This window comes from Salvelinus fontinalis, chromosome 41 (assembly GCF_029448725.1).
Source record: "Salvelinus fontinalis isolate EN_2023a chromosome 41, ASM2944872v1, whole genome shotgun sequence".
NCBI lineage: Eukaryota > Metazoa > Chordata > Actinopteri > Salmoniformes > Salmonidae > Salvelinus > Salvelinus fontinalis.
Genome location: NC_074705.1, coordinates 7,158,793 through 7,179,108, shown reverse-complemented (window position 1 = coordinate 7,179,108; position 20,316 = coordinate 7,158,793). Strand labels below are relative to the sequence as shown.

The 20,316-nt window shown below is 44.4% G+C and overlaps 2 protein-coding genes across 5 annotated transcripts; both read right to left on the bottom strand.

The window, feature by feature from the left end:
- Positions 1-3,457: 3,457 nt before the first annotated feature.
- On the bottom strand, positions 3,458-10,430 carry LOC129840404 (uncharacterized). 2 transcript variants are annotated; one of them, XM_055908247.1, is made up of 8 exons: positions 10,023-10,430; positions 9,027-9,872; positions 8,622-8,821; positions 8,061-8,340; positions 7,801-7,919; positions 7,589-7,624; positions 7,407-7,496; positions 3,458-6,151 (listed from the first exon to the last, which is right to left on the bottom strand). In XM_055908247.1, exons 2-8 carry the CDS (start codon positions 9,849-9,851, stop codon positions 4,111-4,113), a joined length of 3,591 nt encoding a protein of 1,196 aa, XP_055764222.1. In that variant the 5' UTR covers positions 9,852-9,872; positions 10,023-10,430; the 3' UTR covers positions 3,458-4,110. The 2 variants fall into 2 exon arrangements, with proteins under 2 accessions (XP_055764222.1, XP_055764223.1); XM_055908248.1 differs by lacking the exon at positions 7,589-7,624 and having other exon boundaries at positions 9,027-10,430.
- A 202-nt stretch (positions 10,431-10,632) lies between these two features.
- Positions 10,633-17,151, bottom strand: LOC129840556 (sentrin-specific protease 2-like). Of its 3 annotated transcripts, none has more exons than XM_055908515.1 (16): positions 16,645-17,151; positions 16,135-16,196; positions 15,896-16,005; positions 15,696-15,765; positions 15,441-15,543; positions 15,138-15,318; positions 14,924-15,030; positions 14,743-14,828; positions 14,533-14,660; positions 14,311-14,433; positions 14,065-14,196; positions 13,692-13,898; positions 12,628-12,707; positions 12,415-12,499; positions 12,158-12,253; positions 10,633-12,067 (listed from the first exon to the last, which is right to left on the bottom strand). In XM_055908515.1, the coding sequence occupies exons 1-16, from the start codon at positions 16,794-16,796 to the stop codon at positions 12,005-12,007; spliced, it is 1,785 nt and encodes a 594-aa protein (XP_055764490.1). In that variant the 5' UTR covers positions 16,797-17,151; the 3' UTR covers positions 10,633-12,004. The 3 variants fall into 3 exon arrangements, with proteins under 3 accessions (XP_055764490.1, XP_055764491.1, XP_055764492.1); XM_055908516.1 differs by having other exon boundaries at positions 14,311-14,430; positions 16,645-17,150; XM_055908517.1 differs by lacking the exon at positions 13,692-13,898 and having other exon boundaries at positions 16,645-17,150.
- Positions 17,152-20,316: the final 3,165 nt, after the last annotated feature.

The following is a 20,316-nucleotide window of genomic DNA, read 5'->3' as shown; positions in this document are numbered from 1 at the left end:
CACTGATCATAATCTTGATGTGATTGGCCTGACTGAAACATGACTTAAGCCTGATTAATTTACTGTGTTAAATGAGGCCTCTCCTCCTGGTTACACTAGTGACCATATCCCCTGCGCATCCCGCAAAGGTGGAGGTGTTGCTGACATTTACGATACCAAATTTAAATTTACAAAAACAAAAAAAGACTGCAATTTCATCTTTTGAGCTTCTAGTCATGAAATCTATGCAGACTACTCGATCACTTTTTATAGCTACTGTTTACAGGCATCCTGGGCCGTATACCGCGTTCCTCACTGAGTTCCCTGAATTCCTATCGGACCTTGTAGTCATGGCAGATAATATTCTAATTTTTGGTGACTTTAATATTCACATGGAAAAGTCCACAGACCCACTCCAAAAGGCTTTCAGAGCCATCATCAACTCAGTGGGTTTTGTCCAACGTCTCCGGACCTACTCACTGCCACAGTCATACTCTGGACCTAGTTTTGTCCCGTGGAATAAATATTGTGGATCTTAATGTTTTTCGTCATAATCCTGGACTATCGGACCACCATTTTATTACGTTTGCAATGGCAACAAATAATCTGCTCAGACCCCAACCAAGGATCATCAAAAGCCGTGCTATATATTCTCGGACAACCCAAAGATTCCTAGATGCCCTTCCAGACTCCCTCCACCTAACTACCTAGCTGAGGAACTCAATTTAACCTAGATGAGGTATTCTCAACTGGGGTACGCTTACTCCCAATGCTGTCGAGGGTACGCCAAATAAAAATGTGATTCACATTTTCAAACAGTCCATTAAATATTTTCCAACGGGGCTATACATTTGGGTGAGTTGTTTCTCTCTCGCCTGTGTAGCCTCGTTTCACTGCCAAAAATAAAATTAAACCATCTAGTGTTCAGTGAAATAACAATACAATGTCAAATACAGGTAGCCTAGTCAAATAATGAACATCCAATCACATTAACCGTTACTCTCTCAACGTGAATTCCACTAACAGTCCGTATGTAGGCAAATGTAGCTGCTGCTCATGTTGGTATCTGTACTGATGGCGCAAAAGCCATGACAGGGAGACATAGTGGAGTGGTAGCGCACGTGCAAGCAGTTGCTCCCGACGCCACTTTGGGTACACTGCAGCAACCACGGAGAGGCTCTTGCTGCCAAGGGAATGCCTGACAGCTTGAAAGACGTTTTGGACACTACAGTGAAAATGGTTAACTTTGTTAAAGCAAGGCCCCTGAACTCATGTATTTTCTGCACTATGCAATGATATGGGCAGCGACCATGTAACGCTTTTACATCATACAGAAGTGCGCTGGTTATCAAGGGGAGAAGTATTGACAGTTTTTTTTTTTTTTAATTGAGAGACGAGCTTAAAGTTTTCACTTGTCTGGCCCCTTGCGTGATGACGAGTTTCTCACACGACTGGCCTATCTGGGTGATGTTTTTTCTTGCCTGAATGATCTGAATTACAGGGACTCTCCGCAACTATATTAAATGTGCGGGACAAAATTTAGGCTATGATTAAGAAGTTGGAGCTCTTTCTGTCTGCATTAACATGGACAACACACAGGTCTTTCCATCATTGTATGATTTTTTGTGTGCAAATTAACGCAAGCTTAAGGACAATGTCAAATGTGATATAGTGAAGCACGAGTGAGTTTGGTACGCAATTATGCAGGTACTTTCCCGAAACGGATGACACAAACAACTGGATTCATTATCCCTTTCATGCCCTGCCTCCAGTCCACTTACCAATATCTGAACAAGAGATTTCAAGGTTTTACTGCTAACCTACAAAGCATTACATGGGCTTGCTCCTACCTATCTTTCCCGATTTGGTCCTGCTGTACATACTTACACATACGCTACGGTCACAAGACGCAGGCCTCCTTATTGCCCCTAGAATTTCTAAACAAACAGCTGGAGGCAGGGCTTTCTCCTATAGAGCTCAATTTTAATGGAATGGTCTGCCTATCCATGTGAGAGTCTCTGCCTGGCCGGTTCCCCTCTCTCCACTGGAATTCTCTGCCTCTAACCCTATTATGGGGGCTGAGTCACTGGCTTACTGGTGCTCTTCCATGCCGTCCCTACGAGGGGTGCGTCACTTGAACGGGTTGAGTCACTGATGTGATCTTCCTGTCTGGGTTGGCGCCACCCCCGGGTTCGTGCCATGGGGGAGATCTTCGTGAGCTATACTCGGCCTTGTTTCAGAATAGTAAGTTGGTGGTCTGTTGATATCCCTTCAGTGGTGTGGGGGCTGTGCCTTGGCAAAGTGGGTGGGGTTACATCCTGCCTGGTTGGTTCTGTCCGGGGGTATCGTCGGACGGGGCCACAGTGTCTCCCGACCCCTCCTGTCTCAGCCTCCAGTATTTATGCTGCAATAGCTAATGTGTCAGGGAGCTAGGGTCAGTCTGTTATATCTGGAGTATTTCTCCTGTCTTATCCGGTGTCCTGTGTGAATTTAAGTATGGTCCCTCTAATTCGCTCTCTTCTCTCTGAGGATCTGAGCCCTAGGACCATGCCTCAGGACTACCTGGCCAGATGACCCTTTGCTGTCCCCAGTCCACCTGGTCGTGCTGCTGCTCCAGTTTCAACTGTTCTGCCTGCGGCTATGGAACCCTGACCTGTTTACCGGATGTTCTACCTTGTCCCGGACCTGCTGTTTTCGACTCTCTCTCTCTACCGCACCTGCTGTCTCAAAAGCTGAATTATCGGCTATGAAAAGCCAACTGACATTTACTCCCGAGGTGCTGACCAATTGCACCCTCGACAACCACTGTAATTATTATTATTTGACCCTACTGGTCATCTATAAACGTTTGAACATCTTGGCCATGTTCTGTTATACTCTCCAACCGGCACAGCCAGAAGAGGACTGGCCACCCCTCAGAGCCTGGTTCCTCTCTAGGTTTCTTCCTAGGTTCCTGCCTTTCTAGGGAGTTTTTCCTAGCCACAGTGCTTGCTGTTTGGAGTTTTAGGCTGGGTTTCTGTATAGCAATTTGTGACATTGGCCAATGTAAAAAGGGCTTTATAAATACACTGGATTGATTGATGATGCTGTAGGTGTGATCGAGGGTCTGAGTCAAATATTAGAAGGCTTTTAGGCCTAGATCACACGTACAGCGTCATTGTCCAAAATGGTACGCAGCATCATCTGGATGTGTGCAACAAAAGTTCAACATTTACCTTCTGGATTTCAACTTTTGTTCTCCAACCTTACCCAATATACACTTCACTTTTCTAATCTAACAAAATTCGAAAAGACTAACCGATAGAACAGCTTCAAATATGTGAAAAAACAAAGGTTGTCCCTACCCCTGATGGCGCCGTGGACTAGCTACAGAGGTAGGGACCAGGTCACTGGTTCTAATGTTGTTGATGCCTGAGGCTTGAATCTCACTGTGGTTGTTTTTCTAGTTTCAAATATGTTTTATTATGAAGCATTGGTATCCATGTATACAATTGTACTGTTTATTCTGTGAGCTTCGTTTTTACATGAGACAACAGTAATATACACAAAATTATCACAGGATATTATTGCAAGAATGTATACATCAAAAACAGTATGAAAGGAAAAGCCTTGAGTCAAGATAAACACTGTGGTTGTTTCCTACCAATTTAAAGATTAGTGGGCAAATCTGTTTTGGTTTAGTCTTTGCTTTTAGTCAAATAACATTTGTAAGTGTAACGAAAACAAATACCCTGAAATTAGCATGGATACTAAGACTGCAGTAATTCCCTTAGTACAAAACACAACATTTTATTACATTGTCAACAAACACAGAAGTACAACCAGAACAACTAAATACAAAATGGGATAAGATTAACAAATACACTAAATCCACAGTGGACACAATGACAAAAACACAAAAGACTGTTGCTGGGATTATGTACATATCAAGTGAACAAGGTGGAGAAGACAATTGCTAAAACAAAGGCCTGGTATGTTCAATTACAGTAAAACGAAAACAGAAGAAGACATTTGATTGCAGACTATTCCCCACCCCTCAGGTTAGGGTTATACCCTATTAGAAATGTTTTTCTTTCTGAGACGTCATGTTGTGAAGTTTGTTATAATGATAAGTAACATGCGTCTACCTATCTATCCATCCTCTTCGGCAGATTGAACATCTAATGGAGCACATTTGGCCGCTACCTCAGCCAGACACTCCAGGCTTTTCCGGGTGTGACTACATATGTCTGCCGGTATCCTCCTGTTAACAACTATTCTGATCACTCGCGTGGATTGATTGTTTGTGTCGCTTATTTCAGGTGTTGCAGCAGGTTCAGGGTCCTGGTTTGTGTCGTGTACATGAGGCATTGAAACAGATTCTTTGTTTGCCCTCATCCTAGTGTCAACTATTCTTATTACCCGGGTCTGAAAGTCACTCATTTTGTACCTTTTAGCAAGTTCCGTGTCTGTGCAGCTTCTTCTGGGCACGGAAGCGGTTTCCTTGTCTGTGTTGGTTACTTGAACGTGTTCCTTTATCGTTTCCATTATCTGAGACGTTTGAGCAAGTTCTGCATTTGTTTCGTTTGCTTGAGGCCTTTGAACGGATTCTTTGTCAGTACTTTCTGCCGTTGAAGTAGTTTCAATGATGGTCCTGCCTAACTTACCAGGTTCCATGTCCGTGCAGCTTAATTGGGGCATTTGAACGAGTCCCTCCATTGACCTCCCACTCAGTCTTTGAACAGGTTCAAAGTTTTCCACACTTACTTGAACAGGTTCATTGTTCATCTCACGTATTTGGGGCATTTCAGCAGCACTACAGCTTTCCATCCTATTGACAATAATTTTTATTTCCCGGGTAAGAGCAGGTTCTTTGCCTGTTTTGCTTATTTTATGCATTAAAGGGGTTTCCTTGCTTGTGTGGATTACTTGAGCAAGTTCTTTCCTTGGCCTGCCTCTTTTGCGCTTTGTAATAAATTTCATTTGATCTAGTTCTTCAGGTGTCTTTGCAGGTACTTTCTTTGTCTGATTTACTTTCGGCTTTCCAGTGAGTTTTTGGGGTTCAGCGGGTTCTTTATTTATTTCCCGTCCTTCGATACGTTGCTGATTCATTTCACCAGCTTGAGGCATTAGACCGGCTTCTGTGTGCAAGTCGGTTTCTTGAGATATTTCAATTGGTCCCTTCCTTGTCCTCCCTCTTTTAGATGTTACAGCAGGTGCCATGTGTGTGTCCATTTTCTGAAGCATTTTGAAGGATTCCTTGTTGGTTTTGGTTATTTTGGGCATTTGAGTTTGTTCCTTGTTTGTGCCGGATACTTGGGGAACTCGTCTGGGTCTCTTCCTTGATCTCATGCTACTGGGCATTAAAGTGGTGTCCGCGTTTACCTCGCTTACCGGAATGGGTTCCATGCAAGTGTCGGTTAATTGTGGAATTTGAACGAATCCCTTCTTTGGCCTCCCATTCTTGGCCTGTACAACAGATTCTTTGTTTGTCTCAGCAAGTTTAATGTCTGTATTGGTTACTTGAATGGGTTTGTTTTGTGTGTCAGTTACCTGGGGCGTTTGGACAGGTTTCTTCCTTGGACTTCTGAGCTTGTGAACAGGTTCCAAGTGTGTGTCGGTTATTTGTGGAGTTTGAGTGTGTTCTATGTTTGTTTCACTTACTTGAGCAAGTTCCTTCCTTGGCCTGCCTCTTTTGGGCATTATATGTTGTTCCATGTTTGTCTCGCTCATTAGAGACATTTGAGCAAGTTCCTTCCTTGGCCTGCCTCTTTTAGGAATCTTCATTTGTTCCATGTTTGTCTCGCTCATTACAGACATTTGAGCAAGTTCCTTCCTTGGCCTGCCTCTTTTGGGCATTTTAATTTGTTCCATGTTTGTCTCGCTCATTACAGACATTTGAGCAAGTTGTACATTTGTCTCACTTATATGAGCAGGTTTCTTGTTTGTATCGTTGAGTTGAACGGGTTCCACGTGTGTGTTTTCTACTTGAGACGTTTGAACGGGTTCAGTGTTTACCTTACTTACTTGAGAAGTCTCCATGTCTGAACGGTGCGCGCCAGTTGCGTTTACTACTGGAGGCGATTGAGCAGGTTTCTTTTTCGTCATCTTCCTTCTCTTGGGGTTTTGAACAGGTTTTTCCTTTGCCTCCCTTTTGTCCTCACTGTTCTTCGCCCATCGACTCAATGTAGGTCTGTAAAGGCATGAGAGGGACAGGAAGACACTAGTAGGTTATATCCTTGAGATAAGAGCAAATGGTTAACGTGACAACCTACACTGCTCAAAAAAATAAAGGGAACACTTAAACAACACAATGTAACTCCAAGTCAATCACACTTCTGTGAAATCAAACTGTCCACTTAGGAAGCAACACTGATTGACAATAAATTTCACATGCTGTTGTGCAAATGGAATAGACAAAAGGTGGAAATTATAGGCAATTAGCAAGACACCCCCCAAAAAGGAGTGATTCTGCAGGTGGTGACCACACACCACTTCTCAGTTCCTATGCTTCCTGGCTGATGTTTTGGTCACTTTTGAATGCTGGCGGTGCTCTCACTCTAGTGGTAGCATGAGACGGAGTCTACAACCCACACAAGTGGCTCAGGTAGTGCAGTTCATCCAGGATGGCACATCAATGTGAGCTGTGGCAAAAAGGTTTGCTGTGTCTGTCAGCATAGTGTCCAGAGCATGGAGGCGCTACCAGGAAACAGGCCAGTACATCAGGAGATGTGGAGGAGGCCGTAGGAGGGCAACAACACAGCAGCAGGACCACTACCTCCACCTTTGTGCAAGGAGGTGCACTGCCAGAGCCCTGCAAAATGACCTCCAGCAGGCCACAAATGTGCATGTCAGCATATGGTCTCACAAGGGGTCTGAGGATCTCATCTCGGTACCTATTGGCAGTCAGGCTACCTCTGGCGAGCACATGGAGGGCTGTGCGGCCCCCCAAAGAAATGCCACCCCACAACATGACTGACCCATCGCCAAACCGGTCATGCTGGAGGATGTTGCAGGCAGCAGAACGTTCTCCACGGCGTCTCCAGACTCTGTCACGTGCTCAGTGTGAACCTGCTTTCATCTGTGAAGAGCACAGGGCGCCAGTGTCGAATTTGCCAATCTTGGTGTTCTCTGGCAAATGCCAAACGTCCTGCACGATGTTGGGCTGTAAGCACAACCCCCACCTGTGGACGTCGGGCCCTCATACCACCCTCATGGAGTCTGTTTCTGACCGTTTGAGCAGACACATGCACATTTGTGGCCTGCTGAAATTTATTGTCAATCAGTGTTGCTTCCTAAGTGGACAGTTTGATTTCACAGAAGTGTGATTGACTTGGAGTTACATTGTGTTGTTTAAGTGTTCCCTTTATTTTTTTGAGCAGTGTATATACACAGGTCCTCAACCAAAATTCAGTTTGATTACTACAGCTCTGTAGAGGATCACTTACTTCTGGACTTTGTGGTAACCATGTTCTTTGATCAGATTCTGGTACTCCCGGGAGTCAGGCCTCTGAGTAGGGCCTTGGTGGTCGTCGCTCCTGCAGTGGACACGACAGGGCAAAGGTCAGGGGGCACAAGGAGAGAGGGATCATCATCAAACAAAAACACATCAAAAACACAAGACTCTCACCTGGAGTCAGGTCTGGAACTCTGATCGGACCAGGACCTGAGCGCACATAGATAAATAGATAAGAATCTCAAAATTACCTCCAGTTAATCCCACCTTTCTGTGCGAGGTAGTTTTATGTACAGACTTTGTGGTTACCAAAAGCGTAGCTACGGACTGCTAATTTTGCGCAACCACACTACTAGAAACTACTCCCCCCAGGAAATGGTTCTTACCCGTCTCTGGAGTGGGATTGGTCCGAGAACCAGTTCAGAGACTGGGTTGGGGAGGAACTGGGATACTCTTCAGAACAACTCAGAGTCAGACTCTCATCCTCAGATCTACAAAAGGAGTCCTGCAGGGATCACAAATGAATTAGAACCACACCAGAACAAATCAAGGGGAAATTTTCAAAGCTCATTTAATACACAGACACAAAGAGACATACAAAAGTAAACAAACAGATCACTTTTTCTCCTGAGGGAGTAAAACTTACCCCAGGCTCCTCCTCCACCCCCTCTGTCCGGTCCTGCTGAGGTGGATCAAAGCCAGTTGTCAGCCTCTCTGCGTGTCTCCTGGTGGAGGCAGCACTGGGACACACCCCCAGGGCACTGAGGGCTTTGAACACGCTGAGAGGACAGCCTTGTTTCCAGAACTCGACCCCCAGAGAGGCCTGGATGAAGTTACACTTCTGCATGGAGGTGTAGAGGACGATGGCCAAGATAAGCCCCGCCCTCTGGCTGACTACATCACCTGCGTCCTCTTCTGTCCTCGGACTTCAAAAGATATCAACGGAAAACATGTTATAACCAAATTATGCTTCATGCACACAGAGAGCAAGTCATTAATAATGAACAGCAGTCACATAATTCAGCCCTGTGGAACCATTTATTTCATTTTCCAGGGTTGAGTTCAAGTATAAAACAGAATTTTAAATGTAAACATTTTAAGAAAAGCCAGCTAACTGTTGTGACCCCCATACAATAGAAATGCTTTGATTATCTGGAAAAGTGCCTACAATCAATGATTATTAATTGATTCTCTCTTCTTCTCTCACCGTTTCGTTTTCCTTGCTCCCATCATAACCCGTGTCCTGATGGTGTTGGGTTTGGGGAACATGGCCCTAAGACATGCCAGGGTCATGGGGGCCTTTTCTTCCCCCCATGCTAGAACCGCGTCCCAGGAAAACCCACTCACACTCGCCTCAGTCAGCGGCTGACGCAATGGCCCACGTTGGTCGTTCATCAATACCTTACTCTGGTAAATCAGACAGATGGACACGTACATTTCTTTGCCAAACACATCTATCGTCAACAACATTACATTACATTACATTTAAGTCATTTAGCAGACGCTCTTATCCAGAGCGACTTACAAACGACACACTCACACCTGATGAGCCATAAACTGCAGGTAGCCTATAAACAAATACTCTTTAAATGAATTATGTTAAAACAATTACCTCCTGGGCGATGACCTCGGCGAGGAAAAGGGTCATGGCTTCTCTAGCTTTGGTCTTCATCAAGGACCTGAAGGCCTTCAGGTGCTGGTGGCTGTGCATGTAATGCAGGGCCTTGGCATGAGGTCCAAACCCATAGCTCTGCTTAGTCTTGGAGAAAGGGAGCTTCTTCTTCTTGGGCCTTATACCTTCGTCAACGGGGAAGGGAGACAGGAGTGTGGAGTGTGTTGTAGATTGGGGTGCCTTCGGATGTCTTTTTGTTGTCTGCTCTCCAAAGGAGAACAGGGAACTGTTCTGATTTGAAGTGTGACTTGATAATGTTGAGGAATTTACTTGCTTTGATGGTGTTAAAGAGTGCGTGGTTGGGGCTATGGGAGTTTGAGGTCGTCTGATGGTCGTTGAATGGGATTCTGGGGAACGAGAAGTCATGGTGGTCCATTTTTCCCCGTCCCACTGACGAACTGGCCTCCGTTTGTTTTTTTTAGAAGCAATGCACTCCTCTATGGATAAAGAAGATGGGTTGGATCTAATTGGAGTTTGATTGGATAAAGTTGTGGATGAACTTGGTATTTTGGCACTGGGCTTTCGAGGTCTGCCAACATTTGTTGGCAAATCTGACCAAGTCCAAAGCTTCCCATCCTGCTTGGTTTTCCTTCTGAGCACACCAAGACAGACCCAGCAGAGAAAGGATGAGTCATCAGGAGTGATGTCAAAGACTAGCTGGAAGGTCTTGGGGCTTGTCAGCGTGGTGACTTTCCTCCTGTTGTAACCCTTGGGCCCCCTCACAAACCTCACCCCACAAATGCAACACGTCTCTGACTGAGACATTGTGGTGGTAATGTCAGAGCGCTTCAAAGGGGACAAAAAAGGAGCTGATGGTTGTTAATCGAAGACTGATATCCCATTAATAAAACTCACATTGCAATTGTTAAACATACAATTCTCCTGTGGGGGAGCAGATAAAATGTATGTATGGTTTGAGAAACAAAGCAGACTCACAGCGGATCCTTCCAGTGGGACGCTACCATCCAGAAAAAGCCCCGGTGTAAGTACTTTTCTCACATTAATCGACCGTGATTTTCAAAAACATTAAGTGCGGAACGCCCTGGTTAAAAAACACCTTCCATTGGCTAATTGATGAAAATATCGTAAAGGGAGATATATGATAACATTTTCACTTCCCGCCAGCTACATGCGAAATATTGCAAACAAACTACAGTACCACAGAAGAACAACGAACTTGCACTAGCGATCACACAAATACGGCCTTTTATAAGGTATATCAAACATAGATTACGGCAAAGACATTACATTTCAAACTACTTTAGGTAGGATAACTCTTGAAAGTAATATAGCGTAGAAGTCGGTGTGTTTCGATGGTCCTTATGTGCAGTCACGCATGCGCGGGGCTTCTCCTTCCTACTAAAGAAAAATGGTCGACTAGACGCCCAGTCACAATACTGCCACCTGTAGGTTTGGAGTATAATGAAACATAGCTCTTGTGTACATCTTCCATAAACAAAGTATACCCCCCCCCCACCCAAAGCATTACATGCCATTCACACTCATAATTGACATTTGACAGTGATTAGTCAATAACACAAGCTGATCCATTTCTTTCCTTCTGACCTTTATTATATACAAAAATATGACTGAGGTTGTCAGCACGGCTCTATGCACACACATGAATAACAGCAGCAGAAATACACGCAACGTAATACGCAGTGTAATGACCCATGCATAAGTGGTACTAGCCTGGTCCTAGATTTGTAGGCGCTTTAGCCAACTCAGCTTCTTTTGCCGTCCCATACATGTTAGCTACAGGTTTACCATCACACTGAACACTACAGGTGTGTAAGCTAAAGCACATATAGCTTTATGGCCAAGGGCCTATTGGAAATGGAACCCTATATCGTGCACCACTTTGAGTCATAGGGAGCAATTTCGGAGGCAGACCCAAGCTAAAGCAGTACAGACTCATTAGAAATTCTTCTCTACATGCCTTTAACGAAAACTCATACAATCCAATAGAACTGTTATAAAGTTCATGGCAAAAACGTCTACACAGATGCTGTTACTGCTGGATTAAATTATATACATGCCATAAAAGAAAAGCCTTCCGCATCAAATAAATAAACTATTGTTACACATTTAGGATTGAAATTATTTGTCCATATCTGTTAGTGGTGGTGAGGGATTAAGATGGTGTCCTGCTCTGCTTGAGATGGCACACCTCACACACCGGTCTCTCTTCCAGTCCAGCCAAAATGAAAGCAGCTACGCACACAAACGTTTCAGTCAAAAAATATCTATTTACATAAATATAGTACACACACATGCAGCCTTCTCCTCCTCAATGACGATTCAACCATAAATTAACACATTCAACAACACTCATAACATATGCCTCAGTTGTCACTCCACTTTCTACTAGTCATAAAAATAAAAGTACCTAATATAGACATTATATATAAATATACACACACACAACATTAACAAACACTCTGGTTTCACACAGAAAGCTTGTTTTAAATTTAAGTTTGCATCTACGACAGCAGGGATTTTCAAGTGTCTAACTGATTCCCCATTTAGTGTTTTCTATAAGTATGACAGAGACGCTCTCTGGAGTCCAAGGCACTTCAGGCTGTATCTGAACACACTATCAATTCCAAACAATTCCTTTGTATCCTCTATGCTTCGGAGAACACCCACCCTATCTTCACTACAAGGACTGCACTTCTACCCACTGATAGAGGGTAAGAGGTCATTCTGTGGTCCATAGCTTTGGTCCTTCAAGTCCTTTTTTAAATGTATTATTATTTTTTATTTATTGCTTTTGTGCTTAGCTGTTCGCTGTAGTTGTCCTTCCTGTTGTAGTTTGGAGGCTGTGTAGTAGTCATGTCTGTTGTCGTTGTTTGTTATCATTTCTGTTGTAATGGTTGTTTTGCAGCTGTAATTTATTTTTATGTAGTTGTGTAGTCCTACAGAAGCCTCTGGTTGAGAATCTCCCAGATCATCAGTTTCCTGAACAGGGGCATGTGACACTGAGGAGAGTGAGAGACAGTGTGTGAGTGAAAAAGAGATTGTACGAGTGTACACTGAGTGAGTATGATAGCCTGCGACGGCCTATGTACCTGTCGGAAGGTGAGAGGCCACCCCTGGGCGATGTAGTCAGCATATTTACAGGCAAACACTCCACAGTCACTGCCATTCTTCTGCTGAGGGATCTCCTACACACACACACACACACACGTGAGGGATCCTGGTGAAAAGCAAATCACTAGAGAACAGATGCTATTTCTGACAGCCCTAGATGCACTCTGTATACATTCAAGACAAAATAAGAACAACAAAGATGATTAGATATGTATTTCTGTCTAGGGTAATTTACGCTGGCCCTCAAGCTGTCCACTGTCCACTTGCACTCATCCAGATCCTGGTCCTTCCTGGCCTTGTGCTCCTCTCTCAGGTACAGCCTGAACAGGGTTGGACGAACCAAATACATGTAACAGGATTACAGAATGAAATGACAAAAAAGATGGCCATCAGATTACAGGTACTTTTGTCAAACCAAATGATTACTGGAAGGGGACTGAGGACTCACAGTAAGAGGCTGCAGATGTCATCATGTCTCTGTCCCATAGAGTCATAAGACCTCACGGTCCTGGAGTTAAAGTTGATCACCTAGAGAGGGAAACGGAAATAAACAAAGTCCACAGGTATCTACAAAGACCACAGAGAAGGACCAGCGGACTTTCTAAAGCAGTGGTCACCAACCTTTTTTGAATCACGATCACTTTGAGTCAAAATGCAAGCCAAGATCTACCGCTCAGATTTTTGTATTTTTAACATGACTTAAAAAAAATTAAGCCTATGCAACATTAACCAATTAAAAACAATTATGTAGCAATGAGGGTTGTGCTATAGTAGGCTATAGGCCCAACACACCATCACTGCATATTGGCTATGCTTGAATTGCTCTGCCAATGTTCTTCAGACATTTCAAACGTTTGTTTCAAAACAAGCGGATCTACTCACGACCTCTCATGCTGTAAACACAGTCCAGTTCAAAGTAAATGGCACAGATCCATGTATGGCAATGGTCTATTTGCAAATAGGCCTGCTGCATTGCTGATTGGTTATGCCGCACCAGTCTGTGAAGAGTATGGGCTGAGTCGTGCGTGTCAACGCAATAGAATCCTACTATGCCGCATTCTGCCTACAACAAAATCACTTGCATAGTTAGTTTTGCATAGTAATAAGTCTTGCATAGTTCATTGTGTTTCGGTGTGTTGCATTGAAAGTGGCTAGTATTGCACAGTAAAGGGAAACGTTGATAGTGTAAACTCTAGAAAGTTGAGTGAAGTTCAATCTCGTGCTTCTCTGCGCAGGCTGATATTTCAGTGCGCAGCTTAGAGGGAACATTGCCTATAGGTGCACTTGATTTGCTCTATGGGCCTGCCGGGTAGGCGGAGATCTACCTTCAAACACATAAAATGGTTCAAAATGTGAACACAACCTTCCCAGCACTAGGGCTGCTGAATCAAGTGCAGAAATGTTTGGTGATCGACTAGGAATGCCTTGGAGATCGACCAGTCGGCTGTGATCGACAGGTTGGTGACCACTATTCTAAAGTGAATGAAGCCCCGTCAATCTGGGGAGATTTACAGCCAGTGACCAGTGGATTCCCAGGTGCAGCGGAACCAGGATGATGTCATACTGGAAGAGGTCCACAGCTTTGGTCCATCGCTTCACGGCGGTGTGCCCCCCTCCATGTAGTTTGGGGAAGAAGAAAGTACTGAAGGAGTAGACCTTCAGCCCTTGCCCTGCACTACTGCTACGAGTCATCACTAGGGACAGGTAGAAGTTAATCACCTGAGACACAGAGGGAGAATTTTTTTGTTAGACACACACACGCGTACATCTATCCTTCTCTTTCTCTCTTTCTCTCTCTCTCTCTCATGCAGGCACACACACACACATACCCTCACTAACGCACACACCAACAACCTCAAACTTAACAGCCAACAACCATACACACCTCATCATTGAGCCAGCTCCCTTCCTGTAGAGAAGCCAGGTCTCTCTGTGTGATGCATAGCTTGAAGGCTGAGCTCAGGACCAGGTTAGGATCCCTCTGGGACAGGGCACGACTCACCTCCACAGCCATCTCCTACACACACACACAGTTTCAAATAAACAGAATGAAAACAGACCCATAGAATACCTACACTCATATGTCAACACACTACACAGACATACCGTTACAGGGAAAAGGAACACTCACCTTGCTGAACCTGGGGAGCTCCTCAGTGCTGTTGAGTGTGTCAGTGTGTGTTGGCGTCTCTCTGTCCACCAGGTTGAGTCTTGCTGCTACCTCTGCAGAGAGATCCAGCTCTGGCTGCTTCTGCTGGCGGGAGAGAGACTTTATAACAACCTTATGATGCTTCATAGCAGCCTTATGACTCTTCCTAGCACCCTTACTACAGTTCATAAGTGTGTGTCCTACCGTTGCATTGCTGGCAGGTTGTGTGTCCACAGCTGCGCTGAGAGGCTTACTGAGATACAACTCTCCTCTCATGTCTCTGGTTTGTTTGGCTGAGGATGCATCTCTCCACATATACACACTGGGGTTGGCTGCAGGTAGGAGAATACATTAGCCTAGGACAACAGCTTCCAATAAATGAGAAGGGGGGTGAGAGAGGCTGTGATAGTCTACCTCTGAGGGGTCCTGTCTTTGGGGTCACAGACTCATAGGTTCTTCCCAAAATGGCCATTCTATGTCCATCCTGTGTAAATGTTTCCCTGTGAGGAAGCGAAGAAAACAGAGGTTTGTAAAAGCTAGCTAACGGAACAACTGGAATGAAAACTGTAATCTCACACTCTCCATCACCACTCACCCCTGGGGTTTAGTGCGTGTGAAGGGCAGCGGTTGGCTCTTGCTGTATTTATCGGACACCATCTCCAGTAGCCGTCTGTAGTGCTCCTTATCACTCTCCTTCAGAGCCTGGAAACAGAACAGCTGACTACTACTGACATACCTGGCGTGGCATTTAATAAAAACCAGGATCAATCACAGGGTTGATTTTCATTTCAAACTCATTTTTAACTCACCTCCTCCACTGCCAAGCACTGTCTGTGGGAGCGGTTAGGGGTGGGCAGGTCTGAGCTGGGGGGTCCTGTCCCAACCCTCACCCCCTGGGTAGGCCGACTGGGAAGGAGCTGGAGGGAGCATCTTTGGGGCTTGTCTCCATCTCTCCCTTTGTCTGGGTTCCCTGGACCCAGCACTAAGCCACTGAAAACAAGACAGACAGAGAACACAACGCTTACAGGAGGAACATCCCACATATGTAGAACCTTTGTATTAATTAAAGCCCCAGAACTGAAAGTATGCAGTAGACAGAAGAAGAGGCCTACATGTGTTTTCTAAGAGGGGTAGAGGCTCCCTGGAGAGGGGTAGAGGCTCCCTGGAGGAGGCCCAGCCCCCCCCTCTCTCTCTGTCCTCCTACCGTTGGTTTCTCTGGAGACACGGAAAGAGGGATAAACAAGTTGAAGCAACCACTTGACCTGTCCCCTCTGCTGTTACACATATTATATACCATGATGTTGTAATGTACAACACAGCTGTCCTCCTTCCTTATCGATCAAACAATCAGAGCCCTCGTTACTCACCCATTTTCCAATCAGAGCTGCTCATCCATGAGGTGTGGAGTTCATCTATTCCCATCAGGCCCACAGGGCCCTACATAATAGGAGTGATTTAGGACATAGTCAGATGTGAATATTGTGCAGTATGTGTCTTTCAGTCAGAGCAGTGGTTTATGAGTGTGTTGCGTAAGGTACTAGAATGTATCACTTGTACACATTCATACCTGGCTTGCTGTGTACCTTCTGTGTTCCTCGCTGGCAGGAGACAGTGCGTTCCTCAGTCTCAGCAGCCCAGCCACCCCTGCTACAGTCTTCTTCACAAAACTAATTATGTCTATGACAATATGAGAGAGTACAATACACATGAAGTCAGTTCAAAGCTGACTAGCTAGCTAACGTTAGTTACAACGACAATTAATTATAAAAACAGTGGCTAAAAGTTATTGGTAGTAAGTTACCATACCTTTTCTCCTTCTCTTGATCGCCACTGGTTCACTCTGGCTAATATTTTCTGAAACATGAACGCTGTAACAGAATGTAAACACGTTTAGTCAACAACAATGAACATTAACTACCTAACTAACTAGCCAGGTAGTAAAGTTACATTTGTTAGCTACAGTTCGTTACATGTTACATTTATTCATTTTTACAGTACCTTGCTATTTAGAACGTTAGGAAATAACGTTAGTTAGCTAATGTCTGGTAAGTGGCGCGAGGAAAAAGTTAGCTCGCCTTGTTATTTTTGACGCAAGCAGCTAACACCAACTGGAATGAATAACAATTGTTGCTAATAATTAGCTAGCTAGTTAACAGCTAACTTGTCACCCGTAACCGAGTTAACTAGTTGACTGGCTAGCGTTTGCCAGCTAACTTACTAACGCGTTACATAAACAGCTACACAGAGCACATTAGCACCAAAGACAGTAAATGTGCCAGCACCAAATAGTGTGCTAGCGCCAAGACAGTCACCGACCTCTGGTAGTTCCTTTTGGTTGGCCTGGCGTTGCTATCCTGCCGTTGTGAGGCTATTTCCCCGCCAACGTTCAAACCAGGCCAACCGGAATGTTTTTGCCCGGTTATAGGCTCGAAGAGCGACGATAGTCCGTCAACTACCCATTCGTACATCACAGACAGATACGAGAGAACGGAAACTTCCTCGTACGGTCGGGCCAGGACTACCCACGGTTTAAGATACAAGCTCAGTGGGCACGAATGTTCTACCTACGCCAAATCACCATTCCCTTTCTTCTACCTAGCACAGTTAGCCTAGCATTTAGCTTCGTGTTGAAATGAGTGACGTGAATGTACACAAACGTGAAGACCGTAAACCGTAGGTTGGAACACGTCAGAGACTTCTTCGTACGGTCTACTTGGATATGTTAATCTTATTCCGCGTTCCCGTACTAGTTGCCGCTAGAAAACTCGGAAATGTATGACTTGCTAACTGGTTGACATCAGCACTTGTAAAAATACAACCAGTTAGCGAACATTTCGGAGTATCCTAGTTCCGACTAGTATTTGAACGCGGCATTAGACCGGATACTGTGGCATGTAAAAACATTTTAGCCCGTTTTTCACGGCCTGCTAGGGCTCAGTTTTGCATATCATGGGTGTTGTGTGATTATGTTTTCGTTGGATTCTCAAACAAATCACATAAAAAAAGTAGGCTACCTGGGCATTTCGAGCCACTATAATAATTTATTTTGCTGATACTCTGTTCTGGACGGTAAAGCCCACTGGCTAGTTTCACCCCTAATTGACACAAATGTATGTTTTTAATTTCCGACATTTGGTAGGCCATATTATAATTTCCAACATTTGGTGTGGCCATTTGTTTGTCAATTATAGTTATACATGCAGCGTCTCTTCTGTCATAACTTGTTGCCCGAGAAGACTAAATACAGTACTGATCGCCAGACTAATGTTTTACATCGATAGGATGAATGCATTAATCTAGTTAACACCGTTAAAGTACTATTGTAACCAAGTGTTGCTTCCCCGACTAAAGAAGGGACCCGGAGACCCACAAATACCCGTGTGTTTGATTTTGGTGACACAGCGACTCCTCAGGCAGAGTCAACCCTGTGGAACCTGCAGACAAGTCAGACATGGATGGGAGATAGATTCTACTCAAGGGCAATAGTACCTAAAGCACTCGAAGCAGTGTCGGAAGTGACACTGGGTACTCAAGCTAAATTCTCCCCAGGAATGTTTGAGACAGGCCCGAACAACAAATGGATTAACACCGTTTATAATATGGTTCCTCATCTCGGATTCAAGTTCTGGATAGAATGAACTGATACAGATGATGCTAACTTTGGATATAAATTAGTCTATACGTTGTATGTACAATTTAAGAAGCCTATTTGTTGGACCTCAACTAATTAACTATTGTTGCATAGATCGGCTTGCATGTCGTGTGGCGATTTGTATGCCGCGGCCGGGGATCGAAATATGTTTGCTCCGCCCCTAAGAGCCTCCGGCGCGCATCCGAATTTCTCAACTCGGCCTGGCATGCGCGCCAATTGCATCTCCGGTCGTTTCAAGAAGACAGAGCACTATTTTAGACTTGTACCCGAAGTGGACTGGTTTCGTTTAGGAACACGGGGAGAATGCAATAACAAAAAAAATGGGGAATGGTTGGTCCTGTGCAAAGTCTCCAAATGGCATCAGTTTGACCGGGTTTAAGGAAATTAAAAGCTGATGAAACACGTTTCTGAGAAGACTTCAGTTCGTTTTGGAAGCATATTTGATGTGGTTGAAACACTGTCTGCTAGCATAACAGTGTCGAAGATAACACATTTGCATTTTCTCAAGATATGGTAAAAGAAAGAAATCATACACTGAACAAAAATATAAACGCAACACGCAAAAAATTCAAAGATTTGACCGAGTTACAGCTCATATAAGGAAATCAGTCAATTGAAATACATTCATTAGGCCCTCATCTATGGATTTCACATGTCTGGGAATACAGATATTCATCTGTTGGTCACAGATACCTTAAAAACGGTAGGGGAGTGGATCAGAAAACCAGTCAGTATCAGGTGCGACCACCATTTGCCTCATGCAACTCTTCTTCACATAGAGTTGATCAGGCTGTTGATTATGGCATGTGGAATGTTGTCCCACTCCTCTTCAATGGCATCCTCTTCAATGGCATTGCAAGTTGCTGGATATTGGCGGGAACTAGAACACGCTGTTGTACACTTCGATCCAGAGCATTCAAAACATGCGCAATGGGTGACATGTCTAGTGAGTATGCAGGCCATGGAAGACCTAGGACATTTTCCAGGAATTGTGTACAGATTCTTGCGGAATGGGCCTGTGCATTATCATGCTGAAACGTTTGGATTGCTGCAGATGAATGGCACGACAATGGGCCATTCAAATTGACAACATAAAATGCAATTGTGTTCATTGTCTGTAGCTTATGTCTGCCCATACCATAACCCCACCACCACCATGGGGCACTCTGTTCACAATGTTGACATCTGCAAACTGCTCACCCACACAACACCATACACTGTCTGCCATCTGCCCGGTACAGTTGAAACCGGGATTCATGTGTGAATAGCACACTTCTCCAGCGTGCCAGTGGCCTTTGAAGGTAAGTATTTGCCCACTGAAATCGGGTATGACGCTGAACTGCAGTCAGTTCAAGACCCTGGTGAGGACTACGAGCACACAGATGAGCTTCCCTTAGACAGTCTCTAACAGTTTGTGCAGAAATTGTTTGGTTGTGCAAACCCAGTTTCATCAGCTGTCCGGGTGGCTGATCTCAGACGATCCCGCAGGTGAAGAATCCTGATGTGGAGGACCTGGGCTGGCGTGGTTACACGTGGTCTGCGGTTGTGAGGTCGGTTGGACGCACTCCCAAATTCTCTAAAACAAAGTTGGAGGCTTATGTTAGAGAAATTAATATTCAGTTCTCTGGCAACAGCACTGGTGGACATTCCTTCAGTCAGCATGTCAACTGCACGCTCCATCAAAACTTGAGACATCGGTGGCATTTTGTGACAAAACTGCTAATTTTAGAGTGGCCTTTAATTGTCCTAAGCACAAGGTGCACTAGTGTAATCATCATGCTGTTTAATTAGCTTCTTGATATGCCACCCCTGTCAAGTGGATGGATTATGTTGGCAAAGGAGAAATGCTCACTAACAGGGATGTACACAAACTTGTGCACAGAATACAGGAAAAATACACTGTGTATGGAACATTTCTGGGATCTTTTATTTCAGCTCATGAAACATCGGACCTACACTTTACATGTGGCGTTTATATTTTAGTTCAGTATAGTTCTCCTCTCCTGTTCCTGAGGCAAATGTAACATTTGTTCTTTCATTTTACTGCAAGACATGCATCATTCTGCAGTTCATATATTACGGTACGTGAGAGGTTATATGCAGTCAGTGTCCAGATTTCAGTTACTATTCTATTTAACCCATATGAATTTAAATTAGGAAGATTCTGCTTATTCGTGTATACATGGCTACTCGTGAGCGGGATATCAAAGGTGCATGTAAACAGTTTATACGAATAAGACCCTAAGCAGAATATGAGCTACTATCGGGAAAACTGCTCATGTAATCGTGGTCATTAGTTAGTCGAGTGTGGAACTGGTGGTCAGCTGGTACCTCCT

Coding starts and splice junctions, on each gene's coding strand:
- LOC129840404 (XM_055908247.1), bottom strand. CDS start 9,851: ATGTCTCAGTCAGAGACGTGTTGCATTTGTGGGGTGAGGTTTGTGAGG. Junction 8,822..9,026: donor CCGAGGTCATCGCCCAGGAG/GTAATTGTTTTA, acceptor CTGATTTACCAG/AGTAAGGTATTGATGAACGA. Junction 8,341..8,621: donor GGAGCAAGGAAAACGAAACG/GTGAGAGAAGAA, acceptor TATCTTTTGAAG/TCCGAGGACAGAAGAGGACG.
- LOC129840556 (XM_055908515.1), bottom strand. CDS start 16,796: ATGTACGAATGGGTAGTTGACGGACTATCGTCGCTCTTCGAGCCTATA. Junction 16,006..16,134: donor GATCAAGAGAAGGAGAAAAG/GTATGGTAACTT, acceptor ATATTGTCATAG/ACATAATTAGTTTTGTGAAG. Junction 15,544..15,695: donor CAGCTCTGATTGGAAAATGG/GTGAGTAACGAG, acceptor CCGTGTCTCCAG/AGAAACCAACGGTAGGAGGA.